The sequence below is a fragment of the Melozone crissalis genome, unplaced genomic scaffold, assembly GCF_028551555.1.
Source record: "Melozone crissalis strain CALT ecotype California unplaced genomic scaffold, PUWL_Pcris_2 ptg000005l_1, whole genome shotgun sequence".
In the NCBI taxonomy this organism is placed as follows: Eukaryota; Metazoa; Chordata; class Aves; order Passeriformes; family Passerellidae; genus Melozone; species Melozone crissalis.
The window spans coordinates 21,178,396-21,197,565 of record NW_026535783.1 but is presented as its reverse complement, the minus strand read 5'-3'; the positions used below and the strand labels follow the sequence as shown (position 1 = coordinate 21,197,565).

The 19,170-nt window shown below is 40.7% G+C and overlaps 1 protein-coding gene across 3 annotated transcripts in view; it reads right to left on the bottom strand.

Annotated features, from left to right (window-relative positions):
* Nucleotides 1-1,518: 1,518 nt before the first annotated feature.
* PTBP3 (polypyrimidine tract binding protein 3) overlaps nt 1,519-19,170 on the bottom strand; it is a 32,318-nt gene continuing 14,666 nt past the window's right edge. For all 3 annotated transcript variants that reach the window (XM_054284084.1, XM_054284094.1, XM_054284104.1), the window contains 7 exons: nt 18,020-18,097; nt 17,235-17,365; nt 14,602-14,635; nt 13,893-13,985; nt 13,151-13,367; nt 5,425-5,502; nt 1,519-4,722 (listed from right to left, as the gene is read on the bottom strand). In XM_054284084.1, the coding sequence (XP_054140059.1) occupies nt 4,590-4,722; nt 5,425-5,502; nt 13,151-13,367; nt 13,893-13,985; nt 14,602-14,635; nt 17,235-17,365; nt 18,020-18,097 (764 nt within the window). In that variant the 3' untranslated portion in view covers nt 1,519-4,589. The remainder of the gene's footprint in view (nt 4,723-5,424; nt 5,503-13,150; nt 13,368-13,892; nt 13,986-14,601; nt 14,636-17,234; nt 17,366-18,019; nt 18,098-19,170) is intronic.

Here is a 19,170-nt window from a genome sequence, read left to right as displayed (position 1 = left end):
CAGGGGAAGGGAACTTCAGTCCATCCCTGTGGGAGGATGGATTGTAGGAGGATATAGTGCTGAAGGCAATCTCGCACCTGCAGGGCTGCAGCTGCAGAAATTACCAAAGAGTAGGAACAGCCCTGCCCCTAACAGGCACAGCTATGTCCAGTAAGGATGGGTGGCATAAAAGAACGGGTTAGCTGGCTGAGAGGAGAGCTGGAGTTGGTTGGCTGTGCTGTGAGGAGTGGGAAGGGTCAGGCAATTGTGCAAGGGACAGGGAGGAATCAGCCAGCCATGCAGTAGGAAAAGGAGTCAGTGCTGTGAGAAGCTGCCTGTGGGAACTCACAGAGAAGGTATGAAAGCTTTATAGTAATGATAAACTGATGGTGACAGTCAGTTTCCATCAACTGATGCGAAGCACCGACACCAACACTTGGTGGCCCATATGGGGATGGGTCCCAACACATCGCACTCCTATTAATTTGGTGTCAATGCCCAGAGCCTTAAGAGGGATCACAGGTCAGCAGAAAAACACCAGAAGAACAACACAAAGGAATTCCAGCTACGCCAGCCAGTAAGTCAGCTTCATTAGGGTCTCAACTCCAAGAGTTAGACATGTGGGCATGCCTATGACCTCATTGGTATGTCATGGACACACAGTGGGATGGCTCCAAAGAGTAGACTGCTGGAATGCAAGGATGTAGACTCTTCAGGAAAGACTGGCAGGGTAGGCAAGGAGTTAATGTTGCCCTCTATGTCAGTGACCAGCTGGAGATCACCGAGCCTCACCTGGGGATGGATGAGGACCTGACTTGGGAGTTAATAGGTCAGGATTAAAGGCAGGCAAGGGAAGGTGGATCTTTAGTGGGTGTCTGCTACAGATTGTCTGACCAGGGACACAGAGAAGATGAGGCCCCTTACAGAGAAGAGTAGCCTTACATACACAAACCTTGTTCCTTATGGAGAACTTCAACCACCCTAATATCTGTCAACACAGTAGCACGATCCAGAAGCTTCCTAGAATGCATTGATGATACCTTCCTTCTTCAATTGATGGAGGAGCCAAGGAGAGGAGGTGCTATGCTGGACGTTTTTTCCCCCAACAAGGAGGGGCTGGTGGAAAACGTGAAGTTCGAGGGCAGCCTTGAATGGAGTTTGAGATCCTTAGGAAAGCAGGGAAGGTGCACAGAAAGCTCACTACCCTGGCCTTCAGGAGAGCAGCCTTTGCCCTCCTCAGGGATCTACCTCATACAGTATCATAGGATAAAGGCCTGGAGGGAAGAGGGACCCAAGAAAGCTGATTGGTATTAAAGAATCACCCTTAAATAAAGGATCATCTTCTCCAAGCCCAGGAGTGATTATCCCAACAAAGAGGAAGTTGGGCAAAAATATCAGAATGGTGTTAGATGAACAAGGAGCTACTGGATGAACTCAAAATACTAAATGAAAGGGTACAGAGGGTGGAAGTAACGTGTAGCCTGGGAGGAAAAGAGGTTTTCTGAGCAGCCGAAGTCTATGGGGAAATAAGAAAGACCCAGGGAACTATAAGGCTGGAAGTCCCACCTTGGTTCCCAGTAAGATTATGAAGTAGATGGTTTCACTAAAGCCAGATCATGCCTGACAGATTTAAGGGCCTTCTACAATACAGTTACAGCAATGGTGGTTAAGAAAAGAGCAACTGATGTTAACACCCAGGACTTGTGCAAAGCATGACACTGTCTCACAAAACTTCCTTGTTTCTAAACTGGAGACATGGATTTGATGAGTGGACCTCTAGCTGGAAAAGGAAATGGCTAGATGGCCACGTTCAAAGAGTTGTGGTCAACAGCTTGATGTCCAAGTGGAGACCAATAATGAGCAGTGTTCTGTAAGGATAATCAGGTACCAGAGCTGTTAAACAGCCTTGTTGGTGACATGGACACTGGAATCAACTGCACCCTCTGCAAGTTTGCTGACAGCATCAAGCTATGTGGTGCAGTCAGCATCCCTGGAAAGAAAGGATAGCATCCAGAAGGATCTGGACAGACTGAGCAGTGAGACTGTGAGAACCTCATGGAGATCAACCCACACCATTCTGTGATTCTGTGAAATCCAAAAGATAACATCCCTTAGGGGAATATTTTTTCTAAGCCAGTTGAACTTTCCAGTACATAGTACATTCTGCATATTTATATAGTTGTGTTGTACAGCACTTAATATAGTTACATCCGTGCAGTCAGATTGGCTGCTGCTGTTGAGGAACGTGTTCCCTGAGGCAGCTCAGGGTGCAGCTGCAGTGGGAGCTGCAGGCTGAGCTCAGGCTGGGCCAGCCCAGGCACAGAGGCCCTGAAGAGCCCATCCTGGGCACACAAGGGCCCGGGGCCTGTGCCCAGCCAGGGCACCGGACACTGGGACACGGCAGGAGCCGACGGTCCCACACCTCCCCATGCTTGGTGAGGGGATAAGAGCCCAGGGATTCCTTTGTTCTGGGTCCCTCCCCAGAGACACCAGCCCGAGCTGTTTGTTTGTTATTGTGCTGTGATGAAATTATTTTAATGGCTGGGACGTTCAAGACTGCTATGGGAAACCTGGGGTCAGCCCAGTAAGGAAACCTGTTCTGACTGTGGGAATGTGGGAGCTGTAGCTGGGAAGAGCCCCAGGTCCAGCTCAGGTGGTGCAAGAGTGACTGCCAGAGAGGCTCCCAGATGGTCAGGCAGGGAAGTTTCCTTAATACTACACCTGTAATCAATTTACATAGATCAAGGTAGTATCTGGCAAGCTACTATAAGGCTGATTTTGCAAAAATAATTCAGAGAGAAAATTTGAGAAAGCTCACTACAGAGCACTCAGATCATGATAGAAACATACTTTTTCTTCTAGAAAGATAAAGTCTTACAATTCAGATGAACAAAAAAAATTATGAGTGGCAAAACATTACAGCAGAAACAAATTCTGCAATAGTTAGAAGTAAATAAATGCCATGTTTGAAAGAAATAGGTCTTTAAAATGTGGTAAGTAAAATTAAATTAATTTTCAATTAATTTATGTGAAAGAAAATACTAGGGGGAAAAAAGCTCTTAAAATTAAATTTAGCTTTTTAAAATATGGTCATTAGTATTCATCTGTACACTCATGGCCAAAACCTAACTGCATCTCAGCTCATTCCCCAAAGAGGAATCAAGATTCAGTATCAAACATTTTTTCATACTTAAAAAGGAAAGAATGATAGTATTCTATTACTTTAAGTTTAATACTGTAAAGTATTAAAAATAAAAGAAATACAGAAACCTGAAAGAATATTCTGATACAGCCAGTGTCTCTCAAAAAGTCAGATGAAGTCCAGAAAACTAACTGGATTTGCTGTTTGGCCCTCCTATACAGGTTTATTTCATTTTTTAGTATATTTTTTCTGGATGTGATTTTTTTATCAGTGAAGAACTACCATCAGAGAAGTGCAACTAAGTAAATTTAAAGAATCCCTATGTGATTTCACAACAAATGAAACCTCAGTCTCATCTACATCCAATCTCCATAAGAAAGCAGAAGAAACTACAATTAAAAATATTAATTAATGAAAAAATATATTTTGAATTATCGTGGAAAACATTTACAAAAAGACCCAGAGGAGAATTTTCACAAAGCCCGCAATATTTTTGCAAGACACTTCAGGTAACATTCTAATCTACTCATACACATATAGTAAGGCACAAAATAAGAAATTAGGTAAATACACAGTAATTTAAGTATTAGACTGTAGAGTGGTAAAAAACCTCGAGGTTCAATTTTTCTGCCCTGAAAGATGACCTTAGCAAAAATAACTTCTTAAAAACTTGAGAAACCATCACAGACCTGAATATTTTCCACAAGATTGCAAACATTTAATTATTTAGAGAAATGTAAAAAAAAATATTTAAAATCAAGACCATTTTCTTGTTTTATTTTCTCCAATGTACTGTTACACATCCCTTCATAGTAGAAATAGGACATCAAACTTCCAACCCAGAGTCAAGTCAAACTAATTTTCCAATACCACACCTTGAAGAAACTTGTCAAATACTTTTATTCCACAGAGAGAAGGCACTGCCTTTTCTCTAATAATTTAATCTATAAGAACAGCACAGACTTTTTCTTTTTATAAACAAGTTATTTGTAAAGATTCACCAAAGTATGAACACACACCTTGGTAACATAAATACTATTTAGAGGATACTCACAGTTATTGTTTGCTTTTCTTCAAGAAACCCAAGCACTATTCCACATTCAAATTAATGTGAAATCTGCACAGAGTAGGTTTACTTTTTCATTAAACATACTCATTTGGTACATTGTAAAAGCACTCAAAATTGTTTTGTAAGGCTGATTTCAAACAAAAGCTGAAAGGATGGTCTCAAAACATAATTTTAAGTAGGAAATTTGATGATAAATATTGTTGCTAAAATGATTTCACAAAAGATCTTTCTATGGATGACATAACTGCAGCTAGAATCAGAAAAAATAATCACTTAATTCTTTGTGTATGAATGAGGTTTTTCTTTTAAGAGACAGAGTTGGTCAGAGCTGTCTCAGTCTCTGTTTGAAGATTTTACTAAAACCATTATGCAGCCTTAAAGGGAAAATTCACAGAAAATTCAGATTGAAGATTTTGAGAAGGAAACTCTGAGATGTTGGTTTTCTCCAAAGTCATGATTGTGAAGCTCAATGAGAGCGTGAACTGCTTCTTCCACAGAGCCCAGCTGGATAAGAGCCATTTTGCAATCTTTCCTGAAGAACAATAAAAACTATTATTAATCCTAACCAAATTTTCACTAGCCAACACAGAAAAGTGGCATAAGTGGGGTTTTTTTCCTCAGCTATATTACACACAGTTGTACAGCAAAAGAATCAGAGCTATTTATGCATCTGCCAAAATGAAAAGAGAAAAAAAACCCCATAAATTCTGTGAATCTATGGCTTAATCTATGGCTAAAGTAATGTCATTCTTTCATTACACCAGACTTCAAAAAGCTAGGTCAAAATAAGGCTTAAAGACCCCTAAGAAATACTTGCATTATCTATGTATATGGGATTATTCTAGCAAGCATGATTGTGCTAAAATAATGCTGACAACTAACTTTAATTAATGTAGATACATTGTCATCACTGTCATTTTTATATGGCATTTTACACAAAGCTTGTGTTTTTTCAAGAAGTGAGCATTTACTTTCCTTGAACTTGTTTTACTTTGAACATACATGGAGTTTGTCAAAAGGATGCATATTTTCAGTTTAGTTATGCTAACCCAGTATTCCATTTAAAATTTTAAGACAAAGTATCATAAAAATTGTGATAGATGTACCACTTTTGACTATACCTATATGTACATAGAATTTTGCCTGTAGTTGTATACACATATAAAGTCACAAAAAAGCAATTAGCTATTTTCTAGGATGAAAGCTTGCTTAGCAATTTTGCAAGAGAACTTACTGGAAAAATTTGAAGCCTTTCACAGTAGATCCTTTACTTGTAAAAAGGTTCTTCAAATCATCAACAGTAACAGAAGGCCTAATTGAAAACAACAAAAAACAAACAAAACAAAAACAATCTCCCCTCAACTTGTAGAAGAGAACAGAGTTCTGAAATAACATCAAGATCTCAATTTTGGCTTCTAAACTAGTTTTTGCTGTTTAAATGTACCTCCATCAATTTAAACACTTCAGCTCAAAACACTTGCATTTACTCTATATTTTAGTATCACATTGTGCTACAAAAATATTTTAGACACTCTATTGTCTTTCATCCAATCCTGTTTCTTTGTCAGTAAAATTCAGATTGCATAAAAATCTCCTGAAAATCTTAAGGAACACATTTCATCTTGCAATTTGTGCAAGTGCACGTCACATATGTTCAATTTTGAAATATTTTCATTTTACTCAAAAAGCTGTTTTCAAAGTGTCTTATAATTTATTTTCTTACTGTGGCAAAATTCCATAATTTCCTTTTTTCTTCCCTGCACAGCTGCCAAACAAGAGAAGCCTGTAAAACCTATGTCTGGCTGTTAGTCCACACACTACTGATAATATTCTAGACATAAAAAAGATTATTTCAGTCTTAAAGAGCACACTAAATTCTTTCTCACTTTTTTACTTTCTCACATGCCCTCCATGTAAGAGATCTAAATTCTGTAGAAACTGTTCTTTAAAAAGTGCTAGAATTATTGTCCTAGGTTGACTATATGATGCTTTCATCCCCAATTCTCTTGTTCTCTTTATGCTGAATAATAAGTTTTGCACCTTTAAGACTTGTTCCAGAGAGTGAAGGGGGGAGAGAAGAAGCAGCAGTTTGTTTTCAGACACTGCACTCACTCCTCCACATCCCAGCTCCTGGCTGTGTTGTCTGCGGATGGACAAACAGTGGGACAGAGCTCTCCTTTGCTTTTAGTTAGTGTCAGCTAGCTGAGGCAAAGAAGTTCCCTGGACTGTGGTTTTTTTCCTTTTCTCTGGAGCTGTTTAAACCTGCTCTGGACTGAACACCCAGCAGAGCACTGGCAGCTCACACCTGGGGCCCACCGGGCCGGGCCTGGGCCGCAGCACTTCCAGCACCTGAGGGACTGACCAGAGACTGAGTGAGCTGAGCTGCAACCCGGGGAGGGACTTCCTCAGTTTGTCATCTCTTTTGGACCAGCAAGGGGTTTTACTGATTAATACTGTTTAGGTTTTATTGTTTAATAAACAGGTTTTTTCCACTTTTCTCCAAGGAGGTATTTTATCCTGGACTGGTCAGGGCGGGAGGGGCTGACTGAATCTGCTTTCCTAGAGAAGCCTCTCCGGGGGTTCTCTCCCAAATTTGCCCTGAACCAGGACAAATACATCTATTGGCACCCAATGAGTGGCTTGAGAACATGGAAAAAAGCTCTATTGATTGCATGTTGGTTGTGCCTGCTCTGTAGTGAGTTAAAGCAGTCAGTAGTCATGTTGCGTGAATTCCTAATGTCTCTAGGGTGGAGACCTTCATGTGGTCCTAGTCTCTAGACCTTTTTGAGGTTTCAATACCTTTCTGATCACTAGGATTATTGTCCCTAACATGTAATTTTTACAGTAGAGGGGCACAGATTGGAATAGCTATCGTGCTGGCCTTGGTGATAATGATTTATAGGGCATTTACAAAGATGCTGGAGTCTGTTTAGGATATATATAGTTTATGGTTTCTTTGTCCTACCCTGCATCCTAGTTCCAGTAGTATGTTTTAGGAATTTATTAGTAATGGCACCCAGTTTGTTAGAGGAGGAGCAGGGAATGAGGCTTTCCAGTCTTTCCTTTCCTTCTCCTTTGAATCTGTCATGTCACTTTTTGAGAATGTTCAGTTTCCCCTGAATGTTAAAGAGACCATATTTCTGGTATTTAATCTGGTAACCTTCCTCTATATGGTCTGCAGCTTCTCTAGAATAAGGGCTGAGATATCCAGAGGAGCTGGTGAGACCCCTGACCCAGAAGCAGACGCAGGCATGGAAAACCCTGAGTGGTGTGGAAAATGGGAAAATATAGGCCAAACTCTGAAGGAATTTTCTGATCCTCCAGACTGGGATTTTTCAGTGAACAAATTCAGAACCCAGCTGAGGTGGGGAAATACCTGAAAGAGAAGTGCCATGATGACTCTAAAGAGAAAAGGCTGATTGCAATAAGCTGGGCCCTGGCCTATGCTTATCGCACTTTGTTAGATACTGTCAGGCAGCAGACAGAAGCAGGGGGGCAGGGAGATAAAGCAGCAGCTACCACAGTCACTCAGACTGCAGCCAACACCTCAGCCACTCAGGCTGGAGCTAAACCAGACAGTGAGCCTAAGCCACTGGCAGTTGCTGCAGGAAAAAAAACCACAAGCAAAACCAATCGGCCAGTGACCGACGACGATGATCCAGGGGAAGGACCCTCAACACCACTTACTGACACAAAAGCCAAAGTTAACACAACTGACACAGCATCAGAAGCCACTATTGAGTCCTTTTCCCTGAAGGACCTTCATGGCCTACGGAAGGATTACACTCGAAGGTCTGATGAATCCATAATTAGTTGGCTGGTCCGTCTCTGGGACGCTGCAGGCGAGGCTACAATTCTGGATGGCACTGAAGCCAGGCATTTGGGATCCCTGTCACAGGATACTGTCATAGACCAAGGAACGATGAGGGGGGCTAACTCTCACAGCCTCTGGGAACGGGTCCTAAGAAGTGTAGCACAAAGATACCTGTGCGCAGACGATCTCTATATGCAGCAAACCCAGTGGAAAACCATAGAACAAGGGATTCAACGCTTGAGAGAAATGGCAGTAGCTGAGATTGTCTTCTCAGATGAGGGAAACACTGTAAATCCAGACTTGGTACCATGCACATCTGTGATGTGGAGAAAACTTTATGACTTGGGCCACGAGAATACGCTTCTGCTTTAGCAATAATGAAGCAGGATGACAGTGAGGAAACTGTGCTGGATATGGCAAAGAAGCTCTGAGCATATGCAGATGCTGTACATGGCCCAACACATCCCAGAATCGCAGTGGTGGAAACACGTCTGAAGAAATTAGAAGACAAGATGGAAGAGAGCCACAAGAAACTGAGGGAGGAGATTAAAGAGGGCTTTCTCCAAATCTCAGCAGTACAGATCAGAGGTTCTGGTACCCAACGCAGACGTTCTCCCGATGGCGAGAGAAAGTACATCCCACGAGCTGAGCTGTGGTTCTACCTGCGTGATTGTGGAGAAGACATGGGGAGATGGCATAGAAAACCTACCGCTGCTCTGGCACAATGGGTGTGTGAAGACTCACAGAGGAAGTTCCAAAAGGGAAGCAGCTCCAGCGGCCAGTAACCGAACTCTCACATATGATGATAATGACAATATTTTCAATCCTCTTGAAGGAACCTCCAAGATATATGCCCAGGGAAAGAAGGATAACCAGGCTTAGAGGGCCCCTGCCTCTAGCCAGGTAGAGGCCGGGGAAAACCGTGATTTTGGACTGTGTGGATTCGTTAGCCGGGCACATCTGAACCGCAAGAGTACAAAGCTTTGGTTGACACTGGTGCACAATGCACATTAATCCCATCAAGATGTGGGACAGAATCTGTTTCAAATGCTGGTGTGACAGGGGGATCACAGGATTTTACTTTGGTGGAAGCTGAGGTGAGCCTGACTGGAAATGAGTGGAAGAAACAGCCTATTGTGACTGGCCCAGATGCCCCATGCATTTTAGGCATAGACTTCCTCCAAAGTGAGTGTTTCAAAGACCCAAAGGGACTCAGATGGGCATTTGGAATAGCTGCTGTAGAGACAGAGGGTGTCAAGCAGTTGAACAGCTTGCCTGGACTGTCAGAAAGCCCATCTGCAGTAGGTCTCCTGAAGGTGGAAGAGCAATGAGTGCCAATTGCCACCTCAACAGTGCACCGCCGACAGTACTGAACGAATCAAGATGCTGTGATCCCCATCCACAAAATGATCTGTGAGCTGGAGAGCCAGGGGGTGGTCAGCAAGACCCACTCACCCTTCAAGAGCCCCATTTGGCCTGTGCGTAAATCTGAAGGAGAATGGAGATTGACTGTGGACTACCGTGCATTGAATGAAGTGACTCCACTGCTGAGCACTGCTGTGCCAGACATGCTACAACTCCAGTACGAGCTTGAGTCCAAGGCAGCAAGGTGGTACGCCACTATAGACATTGCCAATGCATTTTTCTCCATTCCTCTGGCAGCAGAATGCAGGCCTCAGTTTGCCTTCACATGGAGGGGAGTGCAGTACACCTGGAACCGACTGCCCCAGGGGTGGAAGCACAGCCCCACCATCTGCCATGGACTGATCCAGACTGCACTAGAAAGGGGTGAGGGTCCAGAACACCTGCAGTATGTTGATGACATCATTGTGTGGGGGAAGACGGCAGCAGAAGTGTTTGAGAAAGGGGAGAAAATCATCCAGATTCTCCTGAAAGCCGGCTTCGCCATCAAGAAGAACAAAGTCAAGGGACCTGCTCAAGAGATCCAGTTTCTGGGAGTGAAGTGGCAAGATCAATGGCATCAGATTCCCACCAATGTCATCAACAAGATCACAGCAATGTCTCCACCATCCAGCAAGAAGGAAACACAAGCTTTCCTAGGCGCCATAGGCTTTTGGAGAATGCATATTCCTGAGCACAGTCAAATTGTGAGCCCTCTCTACCTGGTCACCTATAAGAAGAACAATTTCCACTGGGTCCCAGAGCAGCAACAAGCCTTCACCCAGATCAAGCAGGAGATTGCTCATGCAGTAGCCCTTGGCCCAGCCAGGACAGGACCAGAGGTGAAGAACGTGCTCTACTCTGCAGCCGGGAACCATGGCTTGTCCTGGAGCCTTTGGCAGAAGGTGCCTGGGGAGACTCGGGGTCGACCACTGGAATTTTGGAGTCAAAGCTACAGAGGGTCTGAAGCCAACTATACTCCAACAGAGAAAGAAATCCTGGCTGCCTATGAAGGAGTTCAGGCTGCCTCAGAGGTAATAGGCACTGAAGCACAACTCCTCCTGGCACCCCGACTACCAGTATCGGGGTGGATGTTCAAAGCGAAGGTTCCCTCTACGCACCATGCCACCAGTGCTACATGGAGCAAATGGATTGCTGTTATCACACAGCGCGCCCGTATGGGAAAACTCGCCCTAGGATTCTGGAAATAATTACAAACTGGCCGGAAGGTGAAAACTTTGGTCTCTCTGATGAAGGGGAACAAGAAGTGACACAGGCTGAAGAAGCTCCACCATACAACCAACTGCCAGCAGAAGATACACGATATGCTCTCTTTACTGATGGTTCGTGCCGCATTGTGGGAATGAACCAGAAGTGGAAAGCAGCTGTATGGAGCCCCACGCGACAGGTGGCAGAGGCCACTGAAGGAGAAGGTGGATCAAGCCAACTTGCTGAACTCAAAGCTGTTCAACAGGCCCTGGACATTGCTGAGAGAGAAGTGGCCAAACCTCTACCTCTGCACATGGATGGTAGCCAACGCACTGTGGGGATGGCTACCTGTGAAGGTCCACCATGTAGATGCCCATGTCCCCAAGAGTAGAGCCAATGAGGAGCACCAAAACAATGAGCAGGTAGACCAAGCTGCAAAGATAGAGGTGTCAAAGATAGACTTAGATTGGCAACATTAAGGAGAGTTATTCCTAGCTCGATGGGCCCATGATGCCTCAGGCCACCAGGGCAGAGATGCCACCTCTAAGTGGGCACGAGACCGAGGGGTGGATCTAACCATGGACAGTATTTCTCAGGTTATCCATGACTGTGAGACGTGTGCTGCCATCAAGCAGGCCAAGCGAGTGAAGCCCCTGTGGTACGGTGGGCGGTGGTCCAAGTACAAGTATGGGGAGGCCTGGCAGATTAACTACATCACACTGCCCCAGACACGCCAGGGCTAGCGCTACGTGCTGACCATGGTGGAAGCCACCACTGGATGGTTGGAAACCTACCCTGTGTCTCATGCTACAGCCCAGAACACCATCCTGGGCCTTGAAAAGCAAGTTCTGTGGAGACATGGCACCCCTGAGAGGATTGAGTCAGACAATGGGACTCATTTCAAGAACAGCCTTATCAACACCTGGGCTAGGGAGCATGGCATTGAGTGGGTGTACCATATCCCCTACCATGCACCAGCTGCAGGAAAAGTGGAGAGGTACAACAGACTGTTAAAAACCACATTGAAAGCATTAGTTGGGGGATCTTTCAAAAACTGGGAGCAGCATCTGTCAAAAGCCACCTGGTTAGTTAACAGCCGAGGCTCTACTAACCGAGTGGGCCCTGCCCAATCTGAGCCTTTGCACAGAGTAGATGGAGACAAAGTCCCAGTGGTGCATGGCAGAGGTTTATTAGGGAAGACAGTTTGAATTAATTCTGCCTCAAATACAGAAAAACTCATTTGTGGGGTTGTTTTTGCTCAGGGACCAGGTTGCACATGGTGGATAATGCAAAAAGTTGGAAGAACAGGAAGTGTACCTCAGGAACATCTGATTGTTGGGTGAGACCTATGTGTAAATATCACTGTTTGCTGAATGTTACTACCATTGTCTGTGTATAGCTGTACATTAGATGTATAATGTATGTGTTTGTAGAGTTAGAATATGTATTAGTTTTAGCAGTAAGCTGACGATATGGGGATAAGGGCTGGAATGTCCTAGGTTGACTATATGATGCTTTCATCCCCAATTCTCTTGTTCTCTTTATGCTGAATAATAAGTTTTGCACCTTTAAGACTTGTTCCAGAGAGTGAAGGGGGGAGAGAAGAAGCAGCAGTTTGTTTTCAGACACTGCACTCACTCCTCCACATCCCAGCTCCTGGCTGTGTTGTCTGCGGATGGACAGACAGCGGGACAGAGCTCTCCTTTGCTTTTAGTTAGTGTCAGCTAGCTGAGGCAAAGAAGTTCCCTGGACTGTGGTTTTTTTCCTTTTCTCTGGAGCTGTTTACACCTGCTCTGGACTGAACACCCAGCAGAGCACTGGCAGCTCACACCTGGGGCCCACCAGGCCGGGCCTGGGCCGCAGCACTTCCAGCACCTGAGGGACTGACCAGAGACTGAGTGAGCTGAGCTGCAACCCGGGGAGGGACTTTCTCAGTTTGTCATCTCTTTTGGACCAGCAAGGGGTTTTACTGATTAATACTGTTTAGGTTTTATTGTTTAATAAACAGGTTTTTTCCACTTTTCTCCAAGGAGGTATTTTCTCCCAGACCAGTCGGGAGGAGGGGCCGACTGAATCTGCTTTCCTAGAGAAGCCTCTCTGGGGGTTCTCTCCCAAATTTGCCCTGAACCAGGACAATTATTAAACACTGTATCTATGTTCATTAACAATGTCCATGATGAATTTGATGTCATCTACATTACCTCAAAAAACAAGTCTTTAACCTTTGTGAAAATTTGTGACACATGATTTAATATATCAAAAACCAAAAGCATATAAAATATATGAAAAGAAAATATAAATTGATCAAAACTCAAAGAAGATAATTCCTTCAGTTATCCTCTTTGCTAATGATAAAAATGGGACAGTTAAAGGATTCACTTATTGCTAATAACAATTGCTAATACCAGAACGACCCACAGCAGAATGAATTGTAAAAGGCCAAGGAAAGAAAACCAAAACTTATGTTAGACTTTTTAACTTCACAACACCACCTAAAAAATGTCTTTCCAAGAAGATGGCACATGCAGATACTCACGGGATGTTGGACAGATGCAAGGTTGCAGATGGAGGAAAGATATTTTGGAAATTCTTAGAGCAGGGATTCTTAAAGCGATGTAAAGGGCTATTGCTATAGTCCTTTGTCAGACCTTTGTCCTCTTGTCCCTCACGAGGAAGTTGAATTGTCTGATATTTTGAAAGAGTAGCATGCATGACCCTTCCATAAAGCCTCTGTCCATTCAAGTAGTTGATAGCTAACAAGTGTAAATGTAATTTGAACAGGAATTAATGGAGGGGAAGAAAAGACAATTCTTTGTATACTGTTTTCTACTTAGTGTCAGATTTCACATTCTAAATTTAAACTGCAACTTCCACATCTACCAGGTGGGCTATCTCACAACATTAGATTTTTAAAAAGTATAAGGAATAATATAATCTCCAGTTCAAATACAAAAAAAAATGCAAACAGCCTTTCAATACAGATAACTTGTTCATTCTTAAATAGGTAGATATAAGATAAATTACAAGACAACAATGCAATGTATTATTAAAATAAATGACAGGAGAGTTGTATGTTTTAGTTCTATTATTTACTATATTGAGAGTCATAGGAGTTTTTTTTTTTACAACCACTAAGAGCATTATCAAAGTTTGCATGTAGTAATGCAGCACAATGATGAATTTTATTTGTTTATGCTTGTCACTGACAGACGAAAAATTCCTCCTTTATATTAAAGTAATGTTAGCTTGAAGTATAACTCTGCCTTAAAAATCAATACCTAATTGAGCTTGGGTTGCATCTGCCATCTGAACCAAAGCAATTCCTCTTTTCTTAAACATGATTTTCACACGATGCACGTCACCATACACACCTGTGGAAATCCAGAAACAAAATGTTTTTCAGAGCACTACTAATTAAAGCACAAGGCCAAGTCTGTTTCTTTTGACTAACATTAGTGTTAAAAAGAATAATACCTCATTAAACAGGCTGGTTAAAATATTAGTATAAGGAGAGTTTTAAAGTTTATTATATTCTGGGGCTCGTAAGTGGAGGGAAATTCCCCAGATCCCAGTCACACTACTGCATGTTTATGTTCAGTTTTTAAATAGTGCAATAGTTGTCAAAGTCCTCTTAACTGAGGCATATTAAAATATTACTCTAACCAACACTGTCCCCTGCAACTAATGTATGAACCAATTCTGTACAGCATTTCCTCTGATACAACCTCTGTTTTTACATCTTACTTTGCTTTCCCATTTTATGTAGTAAACAAATTGGACCACACACCAAAATTCTTCTGACACTGTTTTGCCATTTTGGTATACGTGACTTTTATGTAATGACTCTATTTACTGCCATTTTAAAACCAGTGCATTTCCTGGATGTGCACAGAGCAATGGAGTTTGAATTAACTAGCATGGGTCAGATTGAAAAAGAGAACCACTAGCCCTGCTGTGGTTTGTCAAGGTATATTTGACATATCTTACCAAACAGGATGAAAAGTCCATAAGGTGTGATGGCCTGTTTAAATGATAAAATGAATACATTAATTCTAAAGCCATGCAAATGAAGACATCTATTCTATAAGTGCATGGTAAACAAAAAGAATGGAAGAGATGCTGCAAAATAATACATAAACCTGTCTCTCCAAAAGCTATTCCTTGAAATACTCACAGTGTATGGCACTCTTGTTAATACACATTTGCTATGCACATGTAGAATATGTAAACAAGGAAACACTTTAGCTCATGCATTTTCATCACTCGAGACTCATTCTATCATGCTGCAGAAGCTATTAATATTTTAAGTAGCTTCATTATTTGACCTTATCCTTTCTAAGCTCCCCTCACATTCGATGAAAAGAATGAAAGACATTGGTTAAATTACAAATAAAGCATTAAAGAACTCTTTGTATTTTGTAAACAACAGACAATAACAACAAAACTAAACCCAGTCGTTTAAAATGTGTTGCTTTGTCTTAAATTTTTTGTCCATCCCCCTACATGGCCATGACATTCTAAAGGGAGACACAGAGAATTTAGCTGTTCGTGTATTAAGCATATAGAAAGAGGCATTTAAATTGTATTAAATTAGAAGCTGTGAATAGAAAGGTAAATATTGAAAGAAATTTCTCTTCAGCAATTCTCAATACAAATCTTGTATGCCAAGTACTAAAGAAGAAAATTTGCCATCTAATGCAGCCAAAATTTTTCAGCTGAGGCAAAGGTTTTGCCAGTAATGAGTTCTAAAAACACCTGCATATCAAAAGCACTACTCACACTCTCTAGCCCTATTTCTTCTCTTAAATGTGTACCAAACATACCGAAATTATCCAAAAAAGAGGATATTGCAGCCTAAGCACAAGGCCATACCCATTTACCTTCAGCATTTAGTGGTAGAGAACAATTGCTATCAATGTAAAATCTAAATTCATCAAGAATTTTTTTTTTTCTGGCCCAAATATTTAAATTCATATAGAATTTTTTCTTCTGACTCAAATATTTAAATTCAGGATGGAGATTTCTGTTTTTAAATAGAAATTTCTTATTCAAATGAGACTGAAATATTTCTACTTAAAATGAAGGAGGGGGGAGGAGAATGGAAGACAAAACCAGATAATTTAAAAGTCATGAAGGAATATTAAAATGCACACTGAAATTCTGCAACAGGAGAGAAATATGAACTGAAATAAGGTCAACCAGATTTTCTATACAAAGAAAAAGGAGTGACAGGGGTCAGACAACAAATACTGAAGAACAAGTGCTACAGAACTGCCAAGAAATTTATTTCCAATAATTAATGCTGTAGTATATTCTTATTTTTATCCTTTTAAGAAGGAGGGCATTACTTAATACATTGATATTGTATCATGCATTACAGCACTAAGTTGTACATTAATTCTTAGCTGTGATTCGTACTAAGTAAAGCATCAATGTCCTAAAAAGAGCTCTGACCTATGCTTTACATATGCTTATTTTTAAGAGGCACTCTCCTTTTAGATTCAGAAAATAAATAGTCAGCTGCAGAAAGTACATCTGCAGCCATCATCAGAAACTCACTGATATATTATAAAATTAAAGAAAAAGTGACTTGTCTTACAGCCCTGTGTACATCTGGGTTTTGGATGCTTACTGTGAATTTGGCTGTTTTAGTATGAAAACAGAAACACAGCAATTACTTAAAAGAAACTGGTGAACAGATTTTTAAACCTCAGAATTTCAAGGGAACTTCAATTTTGCTGACAACTCCTAACAGTTTTACAGTTAAGGAAATGTCTGGAGTGTGTGCAACAAGAATTGTACATTGCTGCAACAGGACTGCTTATCAATAGTCAAAAAGAATCATGTTTTAAATCAGGCCCTGGTAAAGCCTGTTTAATTTATTTTAAGATGATGTATATTGCTTTTAATTAAGAACAGATTAGTGTTCAAATAACATGAGGAAGATTATAGACCAGCCTATGTCATTTCCACCACAAAAATAACTCTCCAAGTTGTCCTTGGTAATTTTACTGCCACCATATGAAAAATCATCTGTGTGGTACCATGAAAAGTGAACATGGGTACTTATTGACATCATTCTACATTTAATTTTAAAAGTTAATAATATGATGTATCCATGTTCTTTTACTTCAATCTCAAAAAAGTTGCAAAACCAGAAAGATCCTACACATATTTAGAAAAGCATTTGGCATGCTTTTATTTCCATTTCTGTTTCCTCCTTTCCATTTAATTCCTTGTTTTTTAACCAATGTAAGGAAAAACCCTTTGCCTTCTTTACAGATAAAAAAGCACACAGAGAAATCAATAAATTATCATATGTATGTTGTTTACATCTTCAAACATTTCTTACAGTTGACAACAGGCTTCTCTCTAATTACTAGCTACACTGCTAACATAGGGTTCCTAAAGTAAACTGTGTTAGAAAGCTTTTCACTGATGATGAGAGTTTTTAAACCTCACCAATATTGCTAGCTACCTAAAACAAGTATAGATGTGTCCTGTTTTTTATATTATCAGCATAGAGAATTTTTCTTATTCCTTCAGCTAATGTCAGTTTTCAAGGATTCTGGCAGTTGGTACAAGGTGACACTTACATCAGTTCCACCAATCAAACTTACTTCAGGGTTGAGGTTGCTGACTAGTAAAACGGAGTTTCCTGGAATACCAGGAATAGTCATGTGTCCAGGTGCTGCTGATGCGGTGACTGTGAAAGGACCAAGTGCTCCAGGAACAGGCAGAACAGAAGGACCTGGAAAGGTATAAATAGCATCACTTGACATCTCAAAGTGGGAAGGAAGAATACACAAGCAGGTTATATTTGGCAAAAACATCAATATCCAATTTAAAACTTATTTTAAGGAATTTAGTTATTACTAGTATCTGAACAATAAAGCAGGATGCACCTCCCTTTCATAGAAAAAAGAAACATTCAGCTATACAAATAGACCAAAATAAAAGGGGACATAAATTGCAGCCCAAGAAAGAAAAAAAATAATTCAGCAGATAAGTTTATCCTGTGCTAGAAAGGGAAAGATCACAGTCTAAAAAAGTATGTATTTATCTCTTGATAGCTAGAAAAGCAGAGACTTCCCTCATTTTGCATTGAATGTCATAGCAGTTTTATGATTCTGAGAAAAAAATAAATGCTTAATTTCTTCTCTTGTAGGTAATTTTTATCATGGCATTTAGATTCTTTGCCTATTGAATGATAAACTACATCAGGATATGATTTTTATTACAGAAATTTATTTTACTGAGTATATATATGAGAAAGAGCTACAATTACTCAAATTAATACTTTGTTCTGATCGCTATATTTTAAAACAAATGGCTCTGAATGGATGTATTCAGGTAGGCCACTATCCATAACTACAAACACCACATTTTTAGAAAACAAACTTACCTGCTCCCGGAGGAAAGCCCAAGGCTGGGGCAAACCCAGGAGGCCCTGTATATGATGGAAATATGGTATTTTGGGTAGCTAGAGAGAACAGATAGATTTTTTTAAAGCAGATTTTAAAAGTTTTAGAAAACAGAAGAGATTTCAGCAATCAGAATCAGCTACCAGTATTGCTATTTGGACTTTATATGTGATTCCAGATGTTTATAAAACTTTTGGGTTAAAGCTCTCATTGAAATCCAAGATTCTATGTTGCACAAAGACAATTTTCAGCCATTTTTGAAAGCAAATATTCGGGTCAGCCTCAACATTCCTCTCTAAAATGAAGTCTGGGCAAAATGTAAATTAGATAAGTTTGTATAGAGACTAGTATCCATACAGCAGAGACTAGTATCCATTAAAGCCTGTGTTCAATGGTTTCTATTCACACAATGGACATGTATTCTAGAAATTTTCTGCAACTAAATACAGTCAAAGGTGTTTTGCAATGAGCTACAACTCCTGAACACTAAGATCAGTATAAGCAAAACAATACAAACTTCTACAACTAATCTGAGGTTCTGAATTTTACTAGCTGCTGAAACGCATAAAACATATATATTCTGCTTTTTAAGGAGATGCACTTTCTCAGTTTGTGTAACTTCATACATAACCAGTGTTTTTTATAGTTCCCCTGGAAATCGCATGTATTAACCAGATTTGAAATAGCAACATATGGAGAGTTCCAGCATCAAAGATAGCTCAGTTATTTCCACGTTAGTATGTGGAGTCAAGTGCTACTCAGGGTAGCTCACAAAGCTGTATTCTAAGCATTTAAATACAAGTTTGAGCTGTGGATTCGTTCATATGTAAGGACACACCAGATTTTAATTTTTTCAAATGGGGCATGTATAATTAGAAAACATTCTACAAGCTTGATAATATGTCTGTTTTACTACTCAAACCTCCACACTACTGACTAAAATATAGCTACTAATAAATGATTATCAATAGGGATAACACAATACCAAAAAAAGTATCTATTATGAATTACAAAAAGGAATGTAACAGACACCACAGATCAAGTACCCATGAATACTGCATCACTACACCTCTTCTTAACTTTTTTTGCCACAGAATCTTTCATACAAAAAACTGAACACCTTTATGACACT